This window comes from Bufo bufo, chromosome 9 (assembly GCF_905171765.1).
Source record: "Bufo bufo chromosome 9, aBufBuf1.1, whole genome shotgun sequence".
In the NCBI taxonomy this organism is placed as follows: domain Eukaryota; kingdom Metazoa; phylum Chordata; class Amphibia; order Anura; family Bufonidae; genus Bufo; species Bufo bufo.
Window position 1 is genome coordinate 105,357,562 of NC_053397.1, and position 27,030 is coordinate 105,384,591.

Here is a 27,030-nt window from a genome sequence, read left to right on the forward strand (position 1 = left end):
AAAGGGTGTTTTTTTTAAAACCCAGAAGATTATTGCAGTATTTCAAGCTTAAATTTCACACTGACAAATTCTGCATAGGCCCCAGATGTAGGGTATTGCTAAAAAGGGGTGCTTTTTTAAACCCAAAAAATTGTTGCAGTATTTCAAGCTTGTATTTAACAATGACAGGTGCAGCAAACGCCGCAAATTTAGTATTTTGCCCAAAATTGGTGTTTTTTTAATAACAGAATATGACAGCAGTATATAACACTTGTTTTTCACACTGACAGATGCAGCAATGGCTGTAAAATTTAGTATTTTTCCCAAAAAGCGTGTTTTTTAAAACCCAGAAAATTATTGCAGTATTTCAAGCTTAAATTCCACACTGACAAATGCTGCATAGGCCCCAGATATAGGGTTTTGGCAAAAATGCGTGCTTTTTTAAACCCAGAAAATTATTGCAGTATTTCAAGCTTGTATTTAACAATGACAAACGCTGCAAAGGCCACAGATGTAGGGTCTTGCCAAAAATAGGTGATTTTTTTTTAACCCAGAATATAATTGCAGTATTTCAAGCTTCTATTTGACTGTCACAAATGCACATATGCTTGTTCTGGTGCACAAAATTTGCATAAAATGTCCGCCGCCGCCCACCTAACTAACAGACGGATAAAAGTTATTTTTCTGGGTCACTGGGCTCAGGGTAGGGTAAAAAGATTGTGCACTGCACCCACAAAACAAAATCTAGGTAGATCGCTGAGCTAACAAGCACTTCAGATTAAATATTCTTTCCTATTCTCTCCCTCACAGCAGCAGCATCCTATCCCTACACTAATCAGATCAACGTGACGTGCAGCGCTACATGACTCCAGCTTATATAGATGCTGGGTCACAGGCTGCACTGGCAAATCACAGCCATGCCATTAGCTGTGATGGCTTCTAAGGGCACACAAGTTAAACGCTTGTTGATTGGCTGCTCTGCAGCCTTTCAAAAAGCGCCATTAACTCGCCGAACACTGAACCCGAACCCGAACTTTTACTGAAAAGTTTGTGTTCGGGTCCGGGGTCCAAAAATCCTAAAGTTCAACCCTACTTACGATGGCATCAAGCAGAATAATTTGTGCCAATTGAATAAAGAAAATGCTGCTTGCTGTTATTACAGAAGGAAAAATAAAAAGGAACATCCCCACTTCCATGTCAAGCATCTTAGATCTCTTTATATTTATACTTCATAGAGCTGCTGGCTTTGACACGGCTTACCCAACTCTCTGTGGTCTCTAATTCCTGGCTGGCATCGAAAATCCCCCAATCTAGACAGGGATCTTCTGCCTTAATAAGTAGCACACACTATAGACAGCATCAGGGGTGTTGCTAGGTTAAAACATTCGCGGCTTGGGCCCTGATGTTTTGTCCCAGGCCCCAAATGTCCTGCCTGCCTGTTAGATATAATTGTATTGCCATCCTCAGGACAGCAATACAATTGAATCTAATGCCCTGCAAGATCTGAAGGACCTGTGATGACATCACAGGTCACATCTGATCAGTTCTGAATGCAGTAGCTGAAAAGGACCTGCGATGATGTCACCTTCATGTGACCAGCGCAGGAGAGGACGGCTCAGCAGTGAAGAGAAGTCCTGGGAAGAAGCTTAACTTAACTGGGACTGTATGTTAGGGCTGAAAGGAGGGAAGTAATTCACATAGGACAGTGGGGTGGAGTAATGTTATTTACATGGGACTGAAAGTTGAGGGGGATAATGTTATTTCCATGGGAATCCATGTTGGAGGTGGCTGAAGCAGGGTGATGTTATTTACATGTTACTATATGTTGAAGGCGGCTGAGGGAGGGAGTGATACTATTTACATGGGACTGAATGTGAGGGGTAATGCTATTTACATGGGACTGCATGTTGGAGGTGGCTGTGGAGGGGGTGATTTTATTTACATGGGACTGTATGTACAAGGTGTCTGGGGGAGGGAGTGATGCTATTTACATGGGACTGAATATTGAGGGGGTGATGTTCTTTACATGGGACTGTATGTTGAAGGAGGCTGGGGAGTGGGTGATGTTATTTATGTGGGACTGTATATTGGAGGGGCAGGAGAGATGGTGTGATGTTATTTACATGGGACTGTTATTTACATGGGACTGTATTTTGGAGGGGCTGAGGAATTATACTATTTGAGGACAGTAAATGGAGGTATATAACTACAGGGGGCAATAAAAATACTGGGGGCACTTCAGGGTGAGCATTATAACAGTAGGAGGCAATATAAATACTGGGGGCACTGTAGGGGCATTATAACAGTAGGGGGTGATATAAATACTGGGGCACTTCAGGCTGAGCATTATAACAGTAGGGGGCATTAAAAATACTGGGGGCAATGTGGGGGCATTTTAAATCCAGGGGACATTAGGCATTCTTATTACTACTGGGGGCTTTATAGGAGGGACTTATAGATCTGCATTATTTCTACTAAGAGCACTATGGTAGGCCTTATTACTATTGAGGGGTCTGTAGAGAGCTTTATTACCACTGGGGGCTCTGTGAGCGTATTATTAATACTGGAGGGCTCTTCTACTAATGGAGGCACTCTTGTGGAGCATTATCACTATAGGGGCCAGTAGGGGGCAGTATTACTAATGAGGGCACTCTAGAAGGGAGTTACTATTGGTGGGACTATGAGGAGTACTGTTACTATGGGGGACACTCATTTTTGTTCAGAATAGTATTTGGGGGTACAGAAAAGTGAGGAAGCTAAGATGTCTGTGCATCACACTCTGCAGAGACGAGGCGGCTGAGAGAAGTTGTCCGGACAGAATGGAGAAGATGATGACAGAGAAGATCTACATCAGAGGAGACGTCACCTGGGAGGCCCTGGATGTGAGAGGTACGTGCTGCTGTATAGCTGTATAGCAAGTACAGTAAAATGTCTTCAGTGCTAGTGTTTGGGGCGGTTGGTCGACTTAGAGAATTGGGCCATATGCATTAGGGCTTGGGCCCTGGATCTTTTGAGACTCGAGAAAAGCCCCTGGACATCATCATCCTAAGCCATGTCCAAGGAAAACTAAAGAGTACCTATTAAGCCTCCATTCAGACAACCGTAGAATGGGTCCGCATCCGTTACGCAATTATGCGGAACTGGTGTGGACCCATTCATTCTCTATAGGGCCAGAAGAGATGCGGAGAGCACACTATGTGCTCTCCTCATCCGCATTTCCGGAGCGCGGCCCCGATTTTCCGGGCCGCAGCTCCACAAGAAAATAGAGTATTTCCTATTCTTGTCCGAAATTGCGGACAAGAATAGGCATTTCTATGGGGATGCTGGCTGGGTGTATTGTGGATCCGCAATGCACTACGGACGTCTGAATGGAGCCTAATGTAATTATTTTCCATAAATTAATAGTGAATGCACTAATAATAAAGTGTGTAGTATATTTAAAAATGCCCCTTGCTCTCCACATAAGATTCCTCTTTCCCTTGTGCCTCTCTTGCATTGTTCAGAAGCTCTACACTCACTGAAAAACAAAATCAACTAAGAGGCATGAGAGTCAATGAGGCATTCAGTGCAGAGCTGCAGAGAGTCTATGAGGAGGAGGAGAGGGGAGACAGCCTGCTTGCACACATACAGATCATATATTAGTACTAGCCCTTAAAATAATGCTTGATTGAGATCATTGCTCAGTCATTTTAGAGTGAAGTTTTATTTCTGTTTTAAACACTGTGCTGGGAGCAATCTGGCCCATTTTGATTACTAAATGTACCCCAACAAACTGAAAGCAGTTAACAGGCTTTGGCTTTGGCTTTGGATCAAATTCTATTTCTAGAATTAAAGGACAAGACCATGAGCATAGGCAGAGGTACAAACGCTCAGCTATATGAAGGTTAAGGTTAATGTTCAATCACATTAATTCATTTTACCATTTTAGCCATAATATCATGCTACCAGCAGATATTCTTAAGGTGAGTAACAGTCCTATTAATAAATGCCCACCAAATTTTCCTGATTCTTCTGAACTACTTTTTGCTCTTCCTCTTCCCCATTTTTCATATACTTGACTTCTTCAACAGGTTTGATCCTGTATTCATCTGTTGAAAAAAACAAAAACATTTTCTATATATATATATATACACATACAAAATATACACATACATACAGCTTGTTGTTCTTATCTTGGTTAGTAAATATTGTAGTTACAGATACAGTTTGGGAATGATAAGATTCCAACAATATTACTCATTTCTTAATAAACAAATAATACAAGCACTGCCTTAAGGGTACTTTCACACTTGCGTTGTTTGATTCCGGCAGGCAGTTCCGTTGCCTGAACTGCCTGCCTGATCAGGCAAACTGTATGCAAACGCATGTCATTTTTTCTGACTGATCAGGCATTTTCGTGAAAAAATTAATTAATTGTGCGGATCACAGCCCCCTGTAAGAGATTGGGTGCTGCCAGGCAGCAGGGGGCAGTCATGTACAAAGTTCGTAGTATATTCTAACTTGAAGCGTCCCCATCACTATGGGAACGCCTCTGTGTTAGAATATACTGTCGGATATGAGTTTTCACGATATTACTCAAATCCGATGATATATTTTAACATAGAGGCATTCCCATGGTGATGGGGACGCTTCAAGTTAAAATATACCATCGGATTGGAGAAAACTCAGATCCGATGGTATAATAGGGACTCCTGACTTTACATTGAAAGTCAATGGGGGACGGATCCATTTGCAACTGCACCATACTGTGTCAACGTCAAACGGATCCGTCCCCATTGACTTGCATTGTAAGTCAGGACGGATCCGTTTGGCTCCGCACGGCCAGGCGGACACCAAAACAACTTTTTCCATCATGTCCGTGGATCCTCCAAAAATCAAGGAAGACCCACGGAAGAAAAAACTGACACGGATCACGGACCTACAGACCCCATTTTTGCGGACCGCAAAAAAAAACCGGTCATGTGCATGAGGCCTTATTCTGTATAAGTTGCAATCTGATAAAAAGTAATAAAAAAAAGTAAAAAAAAAAGGTTTGAAAATATTTAAAAACTTAAAAACGCAAGATCACCCCACTTTACCCAAAAATGAATTAAAAAAGAATAAAATTATGGGCATCATTTCAACGAAAACACCCATACTATTAAAATATTTAAAAAAATTTGCCCATATGGAGAAGGATGTAACAGAAAAAAATATATAAAGGCTGATTTGCCATTTTTTCATCACTTTATCCCCCCAATATTTTTATAAAAAGTGATCAATTCATACACACCCCAAAATGGTATTGTAGATTTCCCTCAACTGAGCCCCCACAAATCTCTGTAGACATGACTATACAAAAAAAGTCACGGGGGTCACCAGTGAGCAAGAACCTTAACCACTGGGCTATAGAGCTTCATGTTAACCGGCTATACATATATTATGGCTAAAAACCTCAGTAGCAGTTTCCCACATATTATGCATTCATTTATATCAGAAGTATGATTTTATATATATATATATATATATATATATATATACGCACACACACTCACCTAAAGAATTATTAGGAACACCATACTAATATGGTGTTGGACCCCCTTTTGCCTTCAGAACTGCCTTAATTCTACGTGGCATTGATTCAACAAGGTGTTGATAGCATTCTTTAGAAATGTTGGCCCATATTGATAGGATAGCATCTTGCAGTTGATGGAGATTTGAGGGATGCACATCCAGGGCACGAAGCTCCCGTTCCACCACATCCCAAAGATGCTCTATTTGGTTGAGATCTGGTGACTGTGGGGGCCATTTTAGTACAGTGAACTCATTGTCATGTTCAAGAAACCAATTTGAAATTATTCAAGCTTTGTGACATGGTGCATTATCCTGCTGGAAGTAGCCATCAGAGGATGGATACATGTTCTCATTCTGTTTACGCCAAATTCGGACTCTACCATTTGAATGTCTCAACAGAAATCGAGACTCATCAGACCAGGCAACATTTTTCCAGTCTTTAACAGTCCAATTTTGGTGAGCTCGTGCAAATTGTAGCTACTTTTTCCTATTTGTAGTGGAGATGAGTGATACCCGGTGGGGTCTTCTGCTGTTGTAGCCCATCTGCCTCAAGGTTGTGCGTGTTGTGGCTTCACAAATGCTTTGCTGAATACCTCGGTTGTAACGAGTGGTTATTTCAGTCAACGTTGCTCTTCTATCACCTTGAATCAGTCGGCCCATTCTCCTCTGACCTCTAGCATCCAGAAGGCATTTTTGCCCACAGGACTGCCGCATACTGGATGTTTTTCCCTTTTCACACCATTCTTTGTAAACCCTAGAAATCGTTGTGTGTGAAAATCCCAGTGACTGAGCAGATTGTGAAATACTCAGACCGGCCCGTCTGGCACCAACAACCATGCCACGCTCAAAATTGCTTAAATCACCTTTCTTTCCCATTCTGACATTCAGTTTGGAGTTCAGGAGATTGTCTTGACCAGGACCACCCCCCTAAATGCATTGAAGCAACTGATTGGTTGACTAGATAATTGCATTAATGAGAAATAGAACAGGTCCTAATAATTCTTTAGGTGAGTGTATATATATATATATATATATATATATATATATTAGTAATTACATATTTATTTTGTGCCATATATTTTTTTACAATTACAAAAAAAAAATAAAAAATTATACTTCTGCTGTATAGGAATACCTAATACAAGAAAAACTAGCACAGTTGAGCTTCATAGTTCAGTGGTTAAAGAGGACCTTTCACCATAATAAAACCTCTAAACTAACTATACAGACGCGTAGAGCGGCGCCCAGGGATCCCCCTGCACTTACTGTTATCCCCGGGCGCCGCTCCGTTCTCCGGTTATAGCCTCCGGTATCTTCATAGTTAGGCTCCAGCCAGGGGAACCTGACGCCGTCTCTTTCTTTATGCTGTAGCGCTGGCCAATCGCAGCGCTCAGCTCATAGCCTGAGAGAAAAAAAAAACTCGCAGCGCTCAGCTCATAGCCTGAGAGGTTTTTTTTTCTCTCAGGCTATGAGCTGAGCGCTGCGATTGGCCAGCGCTACAGCATAGGAGAAAGAGACGGCGTCAGGTTCCCCTGGCTGGAGCCTAACTATGAAGATACCGGAGGTTATAACCGGAGAACGGAGCGGCGCCCGGGGATAATAGTAAGTGCAGGGGGATTCCTGGGCGCCGCTCTACACGTCTGTATAGTTAGTTTAGAGGTTTTATTATGGTGAAAGGTCCTCTTTAAGCTTCTTGCCTCTAATGTAGAAGGTTGTGAGTTCAAATCCCGGCAGAAACATTTCAGAAATAAAGGCTAAATTAGACTTCAATACACTGGGTGTCCCCAAGCATACTGATAATGCTTGGGGATTATAGCACTGACTCCATATATGGACATAGCCATATATGGAGTCAGAGCAGGGACTCCTAAGCCGGGAGTCCTGACTGTTCAGTAACACTGGGGGATTCCCCGTACAGCAATCTTCAGCATAGACCTGAGTGGGCCCACTAGGAGCAGTGGGCCCCGGCACTTGCATGGGTGTGCCGGGTGCTGACGCCGGCCCTGGGGACATTCACTGTAATCTTTTCGCCTCTGGTGACAGCGACATTACCTGCGCTACATCTCGTGTATAATGTTTGCGCATCCTAAATATCTGTGACATTCAGTGTAATATATTTGCATATGATGTATCTCCTCCACCTCCTCTTCCACTTCCACCTCTGAATTCTCATCTTGCAGCACCAGCCAGCCATCAGTCAGTAGCTAGAAGCAGTGTAGCACTGCAGTGGGGAAGCGGCAACAGGCCGTGCTGAAACTAATTTGCTTAGGTGACAAACAGCACACCGCCGCACAGCTGTGGCAGGGTATAAGGGACCAAACTGAGCTGTGTCTGATAACGGCCGTAACTTGGTGGCGGCTTTGGAGCTCAGCAAGTTCAACTTAGTGGTTCAGCGGTTTCTCAAAACCTACCCCAATTTGCCTGAGCTACTGGTGGAGGTGCGCCGCGTCTGTGACCATTTCTGAAAGTCATCTACAGCTGCTGCCGGTCTGGCAACGTTGCAGCAGCGCTTGCAATTGCCAGCTCACCGACTGTTGTGCGACGTGTTCCACATGTTCGCCAGGCTTTGTGAGCAGCAGAGGGTAGTAGTGGAATACCAACTCAAACATTGACGTCACCTTTCCAGTCAGCTTCCACTCTTCACAAGCGACGAGTGGGCATGGATGTCTGACCTCTGCAAGGTTTTACGCAACTTTGAGGAATCAACACAGATGGTGAGCGGCGATGCTGCTATTATCAGCGTAATCATCCCACTTCTCTGCCTACTAAAACGCTCGCTGCTCACAATGAATGCAGATGCTTTGCATGTGGAAGAGGTGGAAATGGGGGAAGACAGTACACAGGGTGATAGCCAGACCACCCTCAGTTCATCTTCTCAGCGCAAATTGGATGATGATGATGAGGAGGAGGAGACGGTTGCCTCCGCTACAGAGGGTAGTATCCATAGCAGGTTTATTCCATCTGTTAAGTGTGGATGGGCCAAAGAGGAGGAAGAGGATGAGGAGATTGAGAGTCATCCTCCTGATGAGGACAGTGAAGTCTTGTCTGTTGGGACTCTGGCACGCATGGCTGACTTTATGTTATGCTGCCTTTCCTGTGACCCTCGCGTTATACGCATTTTGGCCAACACCAATTACTGGTTGTTCACCCTTCTTGACCCCCGCTACAAAGAGAACTTCTCATCTCTCATTCTTGTGGTGGAGAGGACTAGCAAAATGGTGCAATACCAGAAGGTCCTTGTGAAAAAATTGCTCCAAAAGTTTCCAGCTGACAACTCTGGCGGCAGAGTACGTAGTTCCTCGGGCAACCGAGTGGGGGAGATGAGGGGAACACACAGCAGTTCCAACAGAGGCAGGGCAACACTCTCCAAGGCCTGGGACAGTTTCATGACACCCTGCCAGCACCCTGATGCGTGGCCTCGTGTCACAAGGAAGGAAAAGTTTTGGAAGATGGTGAAAGAGTACATAGAAGACCGAGTCCTTCAGTAATCCCTGTGTGCCTTATAACTATTGGGTATCCAAGCTGGACACGTGGCACGAACTGGCGCTCTACGCCTTGGAGGTGCTGGCCTGCCCTTCCACCAGCGTTTTGTCAAAGTGTGTATTTAGTGCTGCTGGGGGCATAATAACTGATAAGCACATCTGCCTGTCAACTGAAAATGCTGACAGGTTGACTCTTATCAAAATGAACAAGGCTTGGATTGCCCCTGACTTCTCTACTCCACCAGTGAAAAGCGGCTGAACATAAAGGCACTTTAAATGTGGCTTTTATGGTGTATTGAATACACTGTATTCCCATGCACCCCTTCCACCACAAAAAAAGAGTATATGGTTTAATCTTCCTTTTCTCCTCCTCCTCCTCCATCTCCATCATCATATCAACATGCTCATTAGGCTGCCCTCGCTCCTAATGTTTTAGAGGGTCAGCAGCAGACCCTCACCCCTAATGTTTTAGAGGGTCACCAGCAGGCCCTCACCCCTAATGTTTTAGATAATCAGATCAGCAGCAGGCCCTCACCTCTAATGTTTTAGAGGGTCACCAGAAGGCCCTTCTTTATGTGTAATAAAGTTTTAAAAATTTTCCTCTAAAATAGATTTTTATCTTCGGTTTAGTGCGTATTATTGTCAGTCTGTAAAAGTGGCGTACTACTCGGACAACATCGTTCCCAGCAGCGACCTTGGAGTCCAAGATGCATCCAGACATCCTCCTCATGCTGTTCCCGAACCATTTCAGTGGTGTTTTCATCAATTTCTGACCTTTTCCGCCTGCTGCTCGCTCTGCCCTGACGGAGTCTGGCAGACTCACAATTAGATAGTGAGTGAGTCGCGCTGGGCAGGAGTCGGGCACATTGTGTGGAATCTGGCCGGCACGGACACACAGGGGTGACTGAGGTGTGGGGGGGGGGAGGGGGAAATGTCTGATAAAGTGGTGAGGGATGTCTGGTGAAGGTGGGAGGGGGAGAGACTAAATAATCCACTGTCCACTGGCACATGGTAGGGGGATCACTTAAAATGACACAGGGGGATCAGAGGGGGGAATCAAAATGACACAGGAAAATCAGAAGGGGGTACTAAAATGGTAATTCCCCCCCCCCCCCTCTGATTCTCCTGAGCCATTTTGATTCCCCCTTCTGATCCCCCTGTGTCATTTTGATTCCCCCCTCTGATCCCCCTGTGTCATGGAAAAATAAGACATCCCTGAAAATAAGACCTAGCACATCTTTGGGAGCAAAAATTAATATAGGACACTGTCTTATTTTCGGGGAAACAGGGTAGCTCACACAGTCAGATTAGATGGAAAGCGCATGTGAACAGAAATATTCAAGTCTTGCCACAGATTCTCAGTGGGATATGGGGCTGGACTTTGACTGGGATATTCTAACACATGACTATGGATCTCTTGGCTGATTCTCTAATTAGTGTTCTCCTTGCCTGGTAGGTCAATTTAGGTGGACAGCCATGTCTTGGTAGGTTTGCAGTTGTGCCATATGACTTCCATGTTCAGATGATGGATTGAACAGTGCTCTGTGAGATGTTCAGAGCTTGGGATATGTTTCCACAACTTTATTCATGTGGTGTGCTTCTTGGTTTTCATGATGTTATTTCATCACTAATGTTCACTAACAAACCTCTGAGGCCTTCACAGAATAGCTGTAGCTATACTGAGAATAGATTACACACAGGTAGACTCTATTTACTAATTAGATGACTTCTGAAGGTAGTGTGTCACACAGGATTTTATTTAGGGGTATCAAAGTACAGGGGGCTGAATGGAACAATTGAAGTCAAAAGGCCATACCTTCAACATGGAAACAAGGCCAAGTGACTGAACTATGCACAAAAACATAGGAACTAGGGTGTAGAAAATGACAGCTGGTGCTCTGGACTGGTGAGTCAAAATTTAAATATTTTGCTGTAACAGAAGGCAGTTTGTTCACCGAAGTCCTGGAGAGGGGTGCAATAATGACTACAGGCAACAGTGAAGCATGGTGGAGGTTCCTTTCAAATTTAAGGCTGCATTTTGGAGTTGGGGATTTGGTCAGGATTAATGGTGTCCTCAAAGCAGAGAAATATAGACAGATATTTATCAGTCGTGAAATACCATCAGCGAGGTATCTATTTAGCTCCATATTTATTCTGCAGCAGGACAATAACCCTGTATGTACAGCTAATGTTATTAAGAACCATCTTCAATGTAAAGAACAAGGAGTTCTGGAAGTGATGATATGACCCCTCCAGAGCCCTGATAGCAACATTATCAAATCTGTCTGGGATTACACAAAGAGACAGAAGGATTTGAACAAGCCTACATCCACAGAAAATATATGGTTAGTTTTCCAAGATGTTTGGAACCACCTCTTTGCCAAGTTCCTTCAAAAACTGTGTGCAAATGTACCTAGAAGAACTGATGTTGTTTTGACGGCAAAGGGCGGTCACACCAAATATTGATTTAATTTAGAGTTCTCTTTTCTTCATTCTGTTAGCATTTTGTTAATTGATAAAATCTATTAACACCTCTAGTTTTTAAAGCATTGGGATATTTGGGATATTAGGAGCAAATAAAAAAAAAAATGGTTTTGGGACTGAAAAACCAACATCGTACTGCAATATTAGAAAAAAAAAGCTGGAAAAATACCAAGTAAAACTCCACAGAAAATGCAGCAATTTACCATAAACACTGTGGGGGCAGGGGGGCTGGGGGGGATTTGAGTTATCATCTTCCTGCATCAGAAAAGTGGCTTTAAAAAGTTTCAAATGTGTGTTTACAACTTAAAAATTATTTTTTTTGCAAAGGGCAGTTTTATGCTGCCCTTGCCCTTTTTCCTTTTTTTTGACAAGGGTGGGAAAGGGGCATGGTCAGCTGCTGCGACAAATTTATCTTCATTTACTCCAGATTTCCGGTGCAAATGAAGTCAGAAATCTATGGCACTCTTGCCACATCCCCTTTCTGAAAAATGGCAAAGGAGGCATAAAAGTGCCCTTTGTGACATTTCTTTTTTAAAGTCACAAACACATGCTTGCAACTTTTTAAAGCCACTTTTCTGGAGCAGAGAGATGATAAATCTCCTTCACAGTGTTTATTGTAAAATACAGCATTTTCCGTGGAATTTTTCGGTCCCAAAACAAGATTTTCTAAATTTGCTTCTAATATCCCAAACACTGCATATTTATGCCCCAATACCCATTTTTTTCAGGTTTCTGCTTTCCATCATGTTGTCTGGTCATCAGAGCATCTTTGCACGAATGTTTACATCCAGAACTTCCTGTTTTCCCAACCAAATGCAGTATGTGATGTGTTACAGAATGTCAGAGAATGTGCATTGTCATAAAAAAATTCTTTCCCAAGTCTAAGGCAGCCAGAATACGGTATTTTTCACTTTATAAGACGCACCTGACAATAAGACGCAACCCAGGTTTTAGAGGAGGAAAACATTTTTTTTTTTCATCAGACCTCATATCAGATCCTCATAACAGACCCCCAGAATTATACGGACATTGGATCAGACCCCTATATCAGGACATCAGATCAGACCCCTATATCATACGTTAGATCAGCCCTCCATGTCAGACCCCCATCAAACCTCAAATCAGCCTCAATGTCAGACCCCCATCAGCCCTCAGATCAGCCCTCAATGTCAGACCCCCCAAAGTTCCTTGCTAGAACACCATCAGACTTTAGATCAGATTAAAATAAAAAACTCCTCTTATTTCTCCTGTGCCGCGGCTCCTCTCCACATCTGGCGGTCTCTGCAGAAGTCGTGTTCCCCTGTCTTCTCTGCCCCATGCTGCACTGTCACCTGACTCTGTGCAGTATCAGGTCATAGTGCACGCACTATGTCCTAACACTGTACGCAGTAAGGACAATGCAGCGCCAGGCCCAAGAAGTAAGACCAGAGAGGGAGAATACTGGAAGCGCTCGCATCGCTTGACTCCCTGCTCCCGGCACCTAATGCATACTAGTGAGCGCTTCCATAATGGAAGTGCTAACTAGTATTCGCTTTATAAAGCGAAAAATACAGTATCTCCATCGATCCTATCCAGAAATCTAATAAATATAACCTGTAATATTATAACACTCCAGAAAGACATCCAGGCCCCTTTTGAACTATATTAGTGAACTCACCATCACCACCTCCTCAGGCAGAGAGTTCCATAGTCTCACTGCTCTTACCGTAAAGAATCCTCTTCTATGTTTGTGTAAAAACCTTCTTTCCTCTAGACGCAGAGGATGTCCCCTCATCACAGTCAGTCCTGGGTATAAATAGATCAAGGGAGAGATCACTGTACTGACCCCTGATATAGTTATACATAGTTATTAGATTTCCCCTCAGTTGTCTTTTTACTAGCGTGAATAACCATAATTTTGATAATTTTTCTGTGTACTGTAGTCCACCCATTCTATTTAGTTGCCCTTCTCTGAACCCTCTGCAGCTCTGCTATGTCTGTCTTAAATATCAAGGAAAATAAACTGTCAGATGACATGCAGAATGTAAAAGTAAATTCCCCATTAAAGGTGCCCTGTCTGACCCAAGAAGAAGTACAGCGGCGTCTTAAAAAGATTAAAATAGACAAATCGCCAGGACCAGATGGCATACACTCCCGTATCCTAAGAGAATTAAGTAATGTCATAGTCAGACCCTTATTTTTGATATTTAAGGACTCTATACCGATAGGGAGTGTTCCACAGGATTGGTGCATAGCAAATGTGGTGCCAATATTTAAAAAGGGTCCAAAAACAGAGCCCGGAAACAATAGGCCAGTAAGTTTAACATCTGTCATGGGTAAACTGCTCGAAGGTTTTCTAAGAGATGCTATCTTGGAGTGCCTCAATGAAAATAAGCAAATAACGCCATATCAGCATGGCTTCATAAGGGATCGGTCATGTCAAACTAATTTAATCAGTTTCTATGAGGAGGTAAGTTCTAGACTTGACAGCAGCGAATCAATAGATGTCGTATATCTGGACTTCTCTAAAGCATTTAACACTGTACCGCATAAAAGGTTAGTATAGGAGACTTCCGGTTCCGGTGCTGGGATGCAGGACGCGGAGTGAGTGAGCTCCGGCGCCTGTCCCTGTAATTTCACCTGCGCTCCGAAATAGAGAACAATAAGGGACCCCGAAAGTCATCTGGGGGATCTCACTGAGCGGCGGCCGACGGTCCATGGATCGGTATTTACTGAGAAGCGGCAGACGACAAGTGGTGAGCGGGACAAAAAAGACCGCAAGTGCCGTGCTGGACAAGATGGCGGATACCCGCCCTCACTCCCCGATCGGGACCCAAGAGGTCACAGAGGTGGTGGAAAGTGGCAGCAAGCTCACTGGGGAGCTGAGTAGCATAGACTACAAGACTCTGGCTATCGAAGTAGCTAAATACCTAGCCCCAGATATCAGAGAAACTCTAGCCAAGACCCTCACACAGTCCCTGCATGAACTGCATAGCACGGTGGCAAGACATGAGGCAAGCATAGAGGAGCTGGAGCAAAGGGTTTCAGCGATGGAGGATGATGTGACCAGATATACCCACGAAGCTCAAGATCTTTTTAAACAGAATATCGTGCTGAAAGACCGCCTGGAGGACCTGGAAAATAGGTCCAGGCGGAATAATTTAAGAATAGTGGGCCTACCAGAAAGCATTAAGCAGCCTGCCTTGAAAGAAATCTGTGAGGTAGAGTTGCCTCAAGCCTTAAACCTGAATGGCAGACATATAGTGGAGAGGGTCCACAGAGTAGGCCCTGCCATGGACTTTCAAGCACAAAATCGCAATATTTCACAAAACTTTCAGTCTAGACCGCGACAAGTCATTATGCGGTTCCTAGATTATAATGACAAGGAAGCCATTCTAAGAGCTTTTAGGGCCCGCAGAGGTCCACTAAAGGTCAGAGGACATACCTTACTATTGTTCGCCGACTATTCTGCAATGGTGGCAAAAAAGAGGCGTGAATTCAGCATGGTCTGTTCTGAGCTGTACAAGCAACAGATACGGTTCCAATTATTGTATCCGGCAATATTGAAAATCTCAAGTGCGGACGGCGAGGTCAAAACGTTCCAAGATCCGGGAGCTGCGGAGGAATTCTTGCTTGATAATAACTTAGAAGGTGAGCCACGACGCAGAGGGAGGTCGCCAAGACAACGACAACGGAGCAGGGAGATCGCAAGGAGCCCGGAGTGGAGACGCTCACCCCCCACAGATAGACGGGGAAGAGATTGGGAGGTGGTCCCAGCTGATAAGAGAGGACCTCGTCCTGCAAGAAGAAGGGACTCTTGGTCAAGATAAAGTGGACGCTGCTGGTAGCTATGCTAAGTTTTGTTACGAGCTGTTGATAGCCCATTTCTTTTTATTTTTCCTTTTTCTACCAGCAACAAAATGTGGACATGGGTTAACCTGCGCAGTGGGAGCGGGAATATACGCAGAAGGGAAATCTATAGTCTAGCCAATGTGATTGCATGGTTATATGATTTAGAAAAGGTTAGTATATAAAATGAGAATGCTTGGACTGGGAGAAAATGTCTGTATAAGGGTAAGTAACTGGCTCAGTGATAGAAAACAGTGGGTGGTTATTAATGGTACACACTCGGAATGGGTCACTGTCACTAGTGAAGTACCTCAGGGGTCAGTATTGGGCCCTATTCTCTTCAATATATTTATTAATGATCTTGTAGAAGGCTTGCACAGTAAAATAATTTTTTTTGCAGATGACTCTAAACTCTGTTAAGTAATTAAAGGGGTAGTCCGGGATCCGAGCTGAACCCAGACATACCTCCATTTTCATCAAGGCAGCCCCCCTGACTTGAGCATCGGAGCAGTTCATGCTCTGATGCTCTCCTTTGCCCTGCGCTAATTCGTGCAGGACAAAGACATTTTCAGGAGTTCCGGTGACGAACCGGGCTCTCCATGGGGCTGCCAGGAAGCTGATGGGCATGCTTGAGCGCTGCCATAGCCAGCAGAACGGCTAGGGCAGCGCTAAAGCATGCCCATCTGAGCCGGTGACGTCAACGAACACTCTGCCGGGTGGAAGCCTCCACCCGGCAGTGTGTTATTGTAAACAAAAGAGCCCGTGCCCTGCGCAATCTAGCAGCTAACATCAGGAGGGCTGCCTGGGTGAAAATATGGGTATGTCCGGGTTCAGCTCTGAACCCAGACAACCCCTTTAAGATGGATGAGGACAGTATACTGCTACAGAGGGATCTGGATAGATTGGATGCTTGGGCAGATAAGTTACAGATGAGGTTTAACACTGACAAATGTAAGGTTATGAACATGGGAAGGAATAATGCAAGTCACCCGTACATACTAGTAAAACACTGGGTAACACTGACATGGAAAAGGACCTAGGAATTTTAGTGAACAGCAAACTAAGCTGTAGAAACCAGTGTCAAGCAGCTGCTACCCAGACCAATAAGATAATGGGTTGCATCAAAAGAGGCATAGATGCCCGTGATGAGAACATAGTCCTGCCACTTTACAAATCACTAGTCAGACCACACATGGAGTACTGTGTACAGTTCTGGGCTCCTGTGAACAAGGCAGACATAGCAGAGCTAGAGAGAGTTCAGAGGAGGGCAACTAAAGTAATAACTGGAATGGGGGGACTATAGTACCCTGAAAGATTATCAAAATTAGGGTTATTCACTTTAGAAAAAAGACGACTGAGGGGAGATCTAATAACTATGTATAAATATATCAGGGTTAGTACAGAGATCTCTCCCATCATCTATTTATCCCCAGGACTGTGACTGCGATGAGGGGACATCCTCTGCGTTTGGAAGAAAAGAAGGTTTGTACACAAACATAGAAGAGGATTCTTTACGGTAAGAGCAGTGAGACTATGAAACTCTCTGCCTGAGGAGGTGGAGATGGTGAGTTTATGAAGGGCCTGGATGTATTTCTGGAGTGTAATAATATTACAGGTTATAGCTACTAGAGATGGGTCGTTGATCCAGGGAGTTTTTCTGATTGCCTGATTGGAGTCGGGAAGAATTTTTTTACCCTTAAGTGGGGAAAATTGGCTTCTACCTCACATGGGTTTCTTTGCCTTCCTCTGGATCAACTTGCAGGATAACAGGCCGAACTGGTGTCACGGCTGAGGATGGGGAAAACCCTCAGCCGTGCGATGACAGAGGATGGTAGTCACGTCTTGGCCAGAACCACAGAACTAGGGAGCAGGTCACCTTGAAGGTAGGAGGACTCATGCTCTGGAACCTCGGGTCCCTACTTGCCCTCCACCGGTCCCTACGCTAGGAGCTGGGTAGACTACCTGTTCCTCCTGGACATGGAGAAACAGGAGTCTAAAGATGGCCAAACTATTAAGACAGAGGAAACGGAAACAGGCATATGGCAATGGCAGGTAAGTGCAACTACTACTAACACCCACCTGCCACAGACACAAGGCCTGGGACCCAAGTATCAGTGCTGCTGTCCACAAACACAAACGACAGAGCACACACACCACACAGGACACCAGGAAACCATACGCTGCAAAGAATAGACATGACACACAAACACATCCTCAATACATTGTGTATAAACAATACATGACAATTTGTTTATGACCACAAGGGTGGCCCCCACTGGCAGATGGAAATACCAGGAGGGTTTCTCCAGCAAAGCATGGCTGAAGAACCCCTCAGCTTCAGATCTCCAAAGAGGCTTTATAGCCCAAAGTGGCTACACCCACACAGGAGAGGGAATTAACCCTTCCAACACTAACAGGGAGTGAAACCACTTAAAGGAGAAGTGTCCAAATGCACATCACACTGTAGCTGTTACCGCAGGCAACGACATGGGTGGCGACCATGTCCTGGGAGTCAGCCAGAAGGCCGAGACACTGCCACCACATGTACACATACCAAACGTTGCCACTGGCAGCCACAGTGAAGGGAAGTGTCACAATGCACACCTAACATACACCTAGTGCACACCAGACATACAAAGTGCATAACATACACACACACACCTAACAGAGAGGTTGCTAGGTGCAACCGCATGCACATTGCCGCAAGCTGCCTAGCACCAGCTCAGGCTGCTCTACTGCGACAATACCCAACTACTTGTTGCCCGCGGCAACCACAAGTGAGGCTACAAACTAGCGGCCCTCACCTGTGGTTGAACAACTAAACCAGACCGCAGGCAACCGCATGCGGTAAAGGAGTCACGGCCATGACCATGGCCGTGACAACTGGATGGACAGATGTCTTTTTTCTGCCTTATAAACTATGTTACCATTTATATAATTGAAGAACATTTAAGGGTTAGTTTTACTCTCTTTGGCAATGAATCTCTGTCTCCAGTTTGGCTGTTTTCATTTGTCTTTTACATATCCTATTTTTTTCCTTATAGTTTTTCAATGCTTCCTTGCAACCCTCCTGTTTTAGTGATTAAAATGCTTTATTTTTGTCATTTATTGCTTCCTTTACATTTTTATTTATCCACATTGTTTTTTTTTCTTGTTCCTTACCCTTTTATTCCCATAAGGTATGTACCTCTCACAATTAGAGTTGGAGGATGCCTTTAAAAATATCCAATTTTGTGGCTGTATTTTTATTTTTGAGGACTTTTCCCAGTTAGTTAGGCCTATGGTTTCTCTTAGTTGGCTAAATTTAGCTTTTTTTGAAGTTCGGTATTTTTGTGCCTCCCTGAAGAAACACTCTTTTGAATGACAATTGGAAGGTTATTATTTTTTGATCACCATTTCCCAGGTGTCCCCCAACTTGCACATCTGTTGTTCTGTCAGGTCTATTGTTTAGTACTAAGTTCCGTCCCTCTAGTCGGGTCCTGAACCAGTTGGGAAAAGTAATTGTCTTTGGTTATTGCCTTTATGAGTTCTACAGCTTTCAGTTTCGCAGTCTATATCTGGGAAGTTGAAGTCCCCCATCATCCCTTAGCAGTAGATTTTCTGTTTTATTAGGTGGCTTATAACAAACTCCTATCAGTATTTTATTATTGTTTTTCTCTCCATGTATTTCTACCCACAGGGATTCCACATGTTCATTTTCCTCACTTACATCTTCCCGGAGCATGTCTTGACGTTACTAGATTGGGGAGATAATCTAGAAGAGTACGGGGGGTAGCTATTGTGACTGTTCATGCAGAAAATTAATTTGGCAACTTGGAGTGGTCGTGGTTTTTTTAATAAAAAAAGAAAAAAAGAAAGATACTTACCGTGTCAGGTACGGCAAGTTTATTTGGTTTTAAAACCATTTTCGCTTTATATTTAGTCAGTGGTGGATATGGCAGGCATCTATGTGGGGGTGAAGGATGTATTAATCTTTTTGCAGGTATTTTATATATAGGGGACTTTTACTGTAATTTCAATATGATCTTTGATATCTATATATATATATAAAGAAGGACGTATAAATATTTATATGTGTCTGTGTGTATGTTCCATGATCCCTCAAAAACACAATCGATTTCAACGAAACTTTGTATACACATCCCTTGCTACCTGGAAATAAATCTTGTGGGGGTCACAACTCTCTAGGACGTACCGTTCCTGAGATATACCGTATATAAAAAAAAAAGACCTGCATTAGCCAATACAAGCCTGCAAGTCTTTCTCTTCATATCTCAACTGCCATACACACGGTCACATGTCCCTTATCAGCAAATAGAAGCTTACAGGCCCTTAGTTTTACTCCAGGTTTCCATAACAACCCAGACATTTTTCTTCACTGCTGTAGGTCGGCCTTAGGCTAGGGCTACACAACGACAATAAGTCGCATGACACATAGGGCACAACTACACTGCTACATGTTTCGCGCGACATTGATGTCGCACGCCAATTTTTATAATGATAGTCTATGGTGTTGCACTGCGACATGTGACATGCTGTGACTGCGGCATGACAGTCGCAGAAAAATCCATCTTGGATGGATTTTTTGCAACTGTCGTGTCGCAGTCTCAGCATGTCACATGTCGCAGTGCAACACCATAGACTATCATTATAAAAATTGTTGAGACAAAGTGTCTCACGATACATGTCGTCGTGTAGCACTAGCATTAAGGGGCATGGCGCTGTGGAGGTCACTGTTAACCACCTCCGGACCGCCTAACGCAGATTCGCGTTCCGGAGGTGGCAGCGCTGCGCACAGTCACGCATATACGCGTCATCTCGCGAGACGCGAGATTTCGCTCCAAGCCGGCCCGCGCATGCGCATCGCGGGCCGGCAAAAGTTAAAGAACAAGTTAGTCACCAGCCTGCCAGCCAATGATCGTTGCTGGCAGGCTGGCGATTTTTAAAAAATCCAATCACAAGCCATATAACAGATCATATTAGTAAATATGATCTGTTATATGGCTTCTCTGCTCCTGTGCTGGTCCTTTTCGTCGGTTGGATCCAGCACAGGAGCAGACTGAACTGTGAGTAGCACCAACACTACACCTTAGCCCCAGATCACCCCCCTGCACCCCAATTAACCCTTTGATCACCCCTTTGATCGCCCCTGTCAATCACCAGTGAAAGGAAAAAAAGTGATCAGTGTAAACTGTCACTTTTTTTTTTTCACTAGTATTGGCTGTTAGGTTTTAGGGATAGTTTAGGCCCCTTGGTTAGGTAGTTAGCGTCAGTTAGCGCCCACCCCACCGCACCGCAGTCACTTTTATTCGCTGAATAGCGTATCGCTAATCAGCATTTGTACTTTTATAGTATCTGTAAGTGATCAAAACTGATCACGGTCAGATCTATAATAGTATTAGTGTCACTTTAGTTCGCCCTCCACCCAAAACGCAGTGTTTGCCCGATCAGGCCTGATCGGTCGCCCACACGTGCGTTCACCCACGCCCGCCCCACCGCAGTGACAAAAAATATATATTTTTTGATCACTGCACATTCATTTTACACGCACTGCGGCGATAAAAAAATCAGTTTTGATATTTTTTATCAACCGCAGCGGCCTCCGGTACTTCGCTAGCCTCCCCTTTGTAAGACAGGTTTGCTTTTTTTCTTGGGTAGTCTCAGGGAATACCCCTAAATTTAGTAGTCCAAAATGTCAAACAGGGGGTATTCTTCTGAAGAGGCCTACAGGATTCTGACCCAGTCGGATGAGGAGTGGGAACCCTCATCTGATGAATCTAGCGGGTCAGAATATGAACCTGTGGAAAGCAGTGGCTCTCTGACCCAAAGTTCGGACGAGGAGGTGGAGGTCCCTGGCAGCACCAGGCGTACCCGGCCCCATGTCGCTAGACCACAGGTTATGCAGGATCCGCTTCAAGAGCAGCAGAGTGGGGCTGTCGCTGCCGGATCACGTGGTGAGGCATACACCAGCAGCGCAGCCCTCCCTGGACCTAGTACCAGCACTGCCGTACAACATGGTGACGTGGCGAGCACCAGAAGGGCAGTTGAAGCTGGTACGGTGGCACGTGCACTAGTTACCCCGTCGCAGCCACCGCAAAGACAGGCCCGTAGAGCCCCTAGAATCCCTGAGGTGCTGGCAAACCCTGATTGGCAGTCACCAACTTCAGCCGCACCTGTAGTTCCCCCTTTCACCGCCCAGTCTGGAGTTCGGGTTGAGACGGCTCAAATCGGTTCGGCCCTGGGATTTTTTGAGCTGTTCTTGACTGCGGAGCTCTTGGACTTAGTCGTGGCAGAGACCAACCAGTATGCCACACAATTTATATCCGCCAACCCGGGAAGCTTTTATGCCCAGCCTTTCCGGTGGAAACCAGTCCAAGTTTCCGAAATTAAAATTTTTTTGGGCCTTCTCCTCAACATGGGCCTGACAAAAAAGCATGAATTGCGGTCATATTGGTCAACGCACCCGATTCATCACATGCCCATGTTCTCTGCTGCTATGTCCAGGGCACGATTTGAGGCCATCCTCCGTTTCCTGCATTTTAGCGACAACACCACCTCTCGTCCCAGAGGCCACCCAGCTTTTGACCGGCTCCACAAAATTCGGCCCCTCATAGACCATTTCAACCAGAAATTTGCAGATTTGTATACCCCCGAGCAAAACATCTGCGTAGACGAGTCCCTAATACATTTTACCGGGCGCCTTGGCTTCAAACAGTACATCCCAAGCAAGCGTGCCCGGTATGGGGTCAAATTGTATAAGCTCTGTGAAAGGGCCACAGGCTATACCCACAAATTTCGTGTCTATGAGGGAAAAGATCAGACCCTGGAGCCGGTCGGTTGCCCTGACTACCTGGGGAGCAGTGGGAAGACAGTCTGGGACTTGGTGTCACCCTTATTCGGCAAGGGGTACCATCTTTATGTGGACAATTTTTACACAAGTGTGGCCCTCTTTAGGCATTTGTTTCTAGAACGGATTTGCGCCTGTGGCACCGCGCGAACTAGTCGCGTGGGCTTCCCCCAACGGCTTGTAACCACCCGTCTTGCAAGGGGGGAGAGGGCTGCCTTGTGTAACGAAGAACTGCTCGCGGTGAAATGGAGAGACAAGCGTGACGTTTACATGCTCTCCTCCATTCACGCAGACACGACAATCCAAATTGAGCTAGCAACCCGTGTCATTGAAAAGCCCCTCTGTGTCCACGACTATAATGCGCTCATGGGAGGGGTGGACTTCAATGACCAGATGTTGTCTCCGTATTTAGTTTCCCGCAGAACCAGACGCTGGTATAAGAAGGTGTCTGTATATTTAATTCAATTGGCGCTGTACAATAGTTTTGTTCTCTACAGTAAGGCTGGGAGAACACGATCTTTCCTCAAATTCCAGGAAGAGATCATCGAGAACCTCCTTTACCCAGGAGGTTCCGTGGCCCCATCCCCCAGTGTAGTTAGCCGTCTACACGAGCGACATTTCCCCAGTGTCGTTCCTGGTACCTCAACCCAACCGTCACCCCGAAAAAGATGTCGTGTCTGTAGCAGGAGTGGAATAAGGCATGACACCCGCTATTTCTGTCCTGACTGTGCTGACCACCCTGCCCTATGCTATGGAGAGTGTTTCCGGAAGTACCACACACAGGTACACCTAGCATAGGGATTGCATCTCACAGGACAGGCACACAGGGCTATTAGGGCCCTTTTACTCTCAGCTGCTGCAAACCTCTCCTTTCACCTGGGATAAAGTGCATAACGTACTTCGCCACATCTTTGGGCGGTTTGCGCTTTGCACATTGTCCCATGGGGAAGGAGAGGTTTGTTCTATAAAGGTAAAAAAAACTAAACAAAAAAAAAATTACCGGTAAGTAAAAAAGTTAAAAAAGTTTAAAAAAGTTAATATGTTCTGTTCTAAAGTTAATAAAGTTATTGCTTTGCGGCCTGGTTTTTTCTTTTTTGTTTTGTTTTTTTTACCTTCCAGGTGGACCAACCGATCGACCAGCTGCAGCACTGATGTGCATTCGGACAGAAGCATTGTGCTGCTGTCAGATTACACGCAAGTCGGTGTATGCGGCGCTGCAAGACGAGATTTCTCCTCTGCAGTAAAAGATATGTTTGCCGAGGCATATGAGCTGAGGAGGTGGCGGTGTTCATATACTTTGGCAAACACTTTGTATATATAAAAAAAAAAATCCCGGCAATGATTTATTCATCCACATCGATTGATGTGAATGGAGAAATCTGGTTTGCCAGGGCATACGAGCTGAAGTGGGTATGGATGTTGGGCGGAGCTCCTATGTCCTGGCAGACGCCTTTCCCCTCCTTTTTCTTTTTTTGGCAGAGATTTTTTCATCCACATTGATCGATGCGAATGAAGAAATCTGTGCCGTTCATTTTTTTCTTTCAGCCCAGAGGCTGAACGGAAAAAAAAAATCTCATTACCCGTATGCTCAATATAAGGAGAATAGCAGAAACTCCTAATGCTGGGCATACATGTAATGATTGCGGAGACCCTCAAATGCCAGGGCAGTACAAACACCCCACAAATAACACCATTTTGGAAAGAAGACACCCCAAGGTATTTGCTGAGGGGCATATTGAGTCCATGAAAGATTGAAATTTTTGTCCCAAGTTAGCGGAAAGGGAGACTTTGTGAGAACAAAATCCAAAAAATCAATTTCCGCTAACTTGTGCCAAAATTTTTTTTTTTCAATGAACTCGCCATGCCGCTCATTGAATACCTTGGGGTGTCTTCTTTCCAAAATGGGGTCACATGTGGGGTATTTAAACTGCACTGGAATTTTAGGGGCCCCAAAGCGTGAGAAGAAGTCTGGTATCCAAATGTCTAAAAATGCCCTCCTAAAAGGAATTTGGGCCCCTTTGCCCACCTAGGCTGCAAAAAAGTGTCACACATGTGGTATCTCCGTATTCAGCAGAAGTTGGGGAATATGTTTTGGGGTGTCATTTTACATATACCCATGCTGGGTGAGATAAATATCTTGGTCAAATGCCAACTTTGTATAAAAAAAATGGGAAAAGTTGTCTTTTGCCAAGATATTTCTCTCACCCAGCATGGGTATATGTAAAATGACACCCCAAAACACATTCCTTACCTTCTCCTGAGTACGGAGATACCAGATGTGTGACACTTTTTTGCAGCCTAGCTGGGCAAAGGGGCCCACATTCCAAAGAGCACCTTTCAGATTTCACAGGTCATTTACCTACTTACCAGACATTAGGGCCCCTGGAAAATGCCAGGGCAGTATAACTGCCCCACAAGTGACCCCATTTTGGAAAGAAGACACCCCAAGGTATTCCGTGAGGGGCATGGCAAGTTCCTAGAATTTTTAATTTTTTGTCACAAGTTAGTGGAAAATGATGATTTATTTATTTTTTTTTTTTTTTCATACAAAGTCTCCTATTCCACTAACTTGTGACAAAAAAAAAAAATTTCCATGAACTCACTATGCCCCTCAGCGAATACCTTGGGGTCTCTTCTTTCCAAAATGGGGTCACTTGTGGGGTAGTTATACTGCCCTGGCATTCTAGGGGCCCAAATGTGTGGTAAGGAGTTTGAAATCAAATTCAGTAAAAAATGACCTGTGAAATCCAAAAGGTGCTCTTTGGAATATGGGCCCCTTTGCCCACCTAGGCTGCAAAAAAGTGTCACACATCTGGTATCTCCGTACTCAGGAGAAGGTGGGGAATGTGTTTTGGGGTGTCATTTTATATATACCCATGCTGGGTGAGAGAAATATCTTGGCAAAAGACAACTTTTCCCATTTTTTTATACAAAGTTGTCATTTGACCAAGATATTTATCTCACCCAGCATGGGTATATGTAAAAAGACACCCCAAAACACATTCCTCAACTTCTCCTGAGTACGGCAATACCACATGTGTGACACTTTTTTGCAGCCTAGGTGGGCAAAGGGGCCCATATTCCAAAGAGCACCTTTCGGATTTCACTCGTCATTTTTTACAGAATTTGATTTCAAACTCCTTACCACACATTTGGGCCCCTAGAATGCCAGGGCAGTATAACTACCCCACAAGTGACCCCATTTTGGAAAGAAGAGACCCCAAGGTATTCGCTGATGGGCATAGTGAGTTCATGGAAGTTTTTATTTTTTGTCACAAGTTAGTGGAATATGAGACTTTGTATGAAAAAAAAAAAAAAAAAATCATCATTTTCCACTAACTTGTGACAAAAAATAAAAAATTCTAGGAACTCGCCATGCCCCTCACGGAATAGCTTGGGGTGTCTTCTTTCCAAAATGGGGTCACTTGTGGGGTAGTTATACTGCCCTGGCATTCTAGGGGCCCAAATGTGTGGTAAGGAGTTAGAAATCAAATTCTGTAAAAAATGATGAGTGAAATCCGAAAGGTGCTCTTTGGAATATGGGCCCCTTTGCCCACCTAGGCTGCAAAAAAGTGTCACACATCTGGTATCTCCGTACTCAGGAGAAGGTGGGGAATGTGTTTTGGGGTGTCATTTTATATATACCCATGCTGGGTGAGAGAAATATCTTGGCAAAAGACAACTTTTCCCATTTTTTTATACAAAGTTGTCATTTGACCAAGATATTTATCTCACCCAGCATGGGTATATGTAAAAAGACACCCCAAAACACATTCCTCAACTTCTCCTGAGTACGGGGATGCCAGATGTGTGACACTTTTTTGCAGCCTAGGTGGGCAAAGGGGCCCATATTCCAAAGAGCACCTTTCGGATTTCACAGGTCATTTTTTACTGAATTTGATTTCAAACTCTTTACCACACATTTGGGCCCCTAGAATGCCAGGGCAGTATAACTACCCCACAAGTGACCCCATTTTGGAAAGAAGAGACCCCAAGGTATTCGCTGATGGGCATAGTGAGTTCATAGAACTTTTTATTTTTTGTCACAAGTTAGTGGAATATGAGACTTTGTAAGAAAAAAAAAAAAAAAAAAAAAATCATCATTTTCCGCTAACTTGTGACAAAAAATAAAAAGTTCTATGAACTCACTATGCCCATCAGCGAATACCTTAGGGTGTGTACTTTCAGAAATGGGGTCATTTGTGGGGTGTTTGTACTGTCTGGGCATTGTAGAACCTCAGGAAACATGACAGGTGCTCAGAAAGTCAGAGCTGCTTCAAAAAGCGGAAATTCACATTTTTGTACCATAGTTTGTAAACGCTATAACTTTTACCCAAACCATTTTTTTTTTACCCAAACATTTTTTTTTTATCAAAGACATGTAGAACTATAAATTTAGAGCAAAATTTCTATATGGATGTCGTTTTTTTTTGCAAAATTTTACAACTGAAAGTGAAAAATGTCATTTTTTTGCAAAAAAAATCGTTAAATTTCGATTAATAACAAAAAAAGTAAAAATGTCAGCAGCAATGAAATACCACCAAATGAAAGCTCTATTAGTGAGAAGAAAAGGAGGTAAAATTCATTTGGGTGGTAAGTTGCATGACCGAGCAATAAACGGTGAAAGTAGTGTAGGTCAGAAGTGTAAAAAGTGGCCTGGTCTTTCAGGGTGTTTAAGCACTGGGGGCTGAGGTGGTTAAAGAGGCGTTCACTGTGGATGTTAATGTTAAGGGGGAACGCCGCTGTGGAGGTCACTGTTAAAGTGCTTCTGTCACCCCCCCTAAAATCATTATTATTTTTTGGCTCCTTAAAATCCTTATGCTGCGATTTAGCAATATATAGGGCTCTTACTCATTT

The 27,030-nt window shown here is 44.2% G+C and overlaps 1 protein-coding gene across 2 annotated transcripts in view; it reads right to left on the bottom strand.

The window, feature by feature from the left end:
- Positions 1–27,030, bottom strand: part of C9H1orf21 (chromosome 9 C1orf21 homolog) — a 231,363-nt gene that overhangs the window by 36,806 nt on the left and 167,527 nt on the right. For both annotated transcript variants that reach the window (XM_040407664.1, XM_040407663.1), the window contains exon 3: positions 3,973–4,067. In XM_040407664.1, coding sequence (XP_040263598.1) covers positions 3,973–4,067 — 95 coding nt within the window. The remainder of the gene's footprint in view (positions 1–3,972; positions 4,068–27,030) is intronic.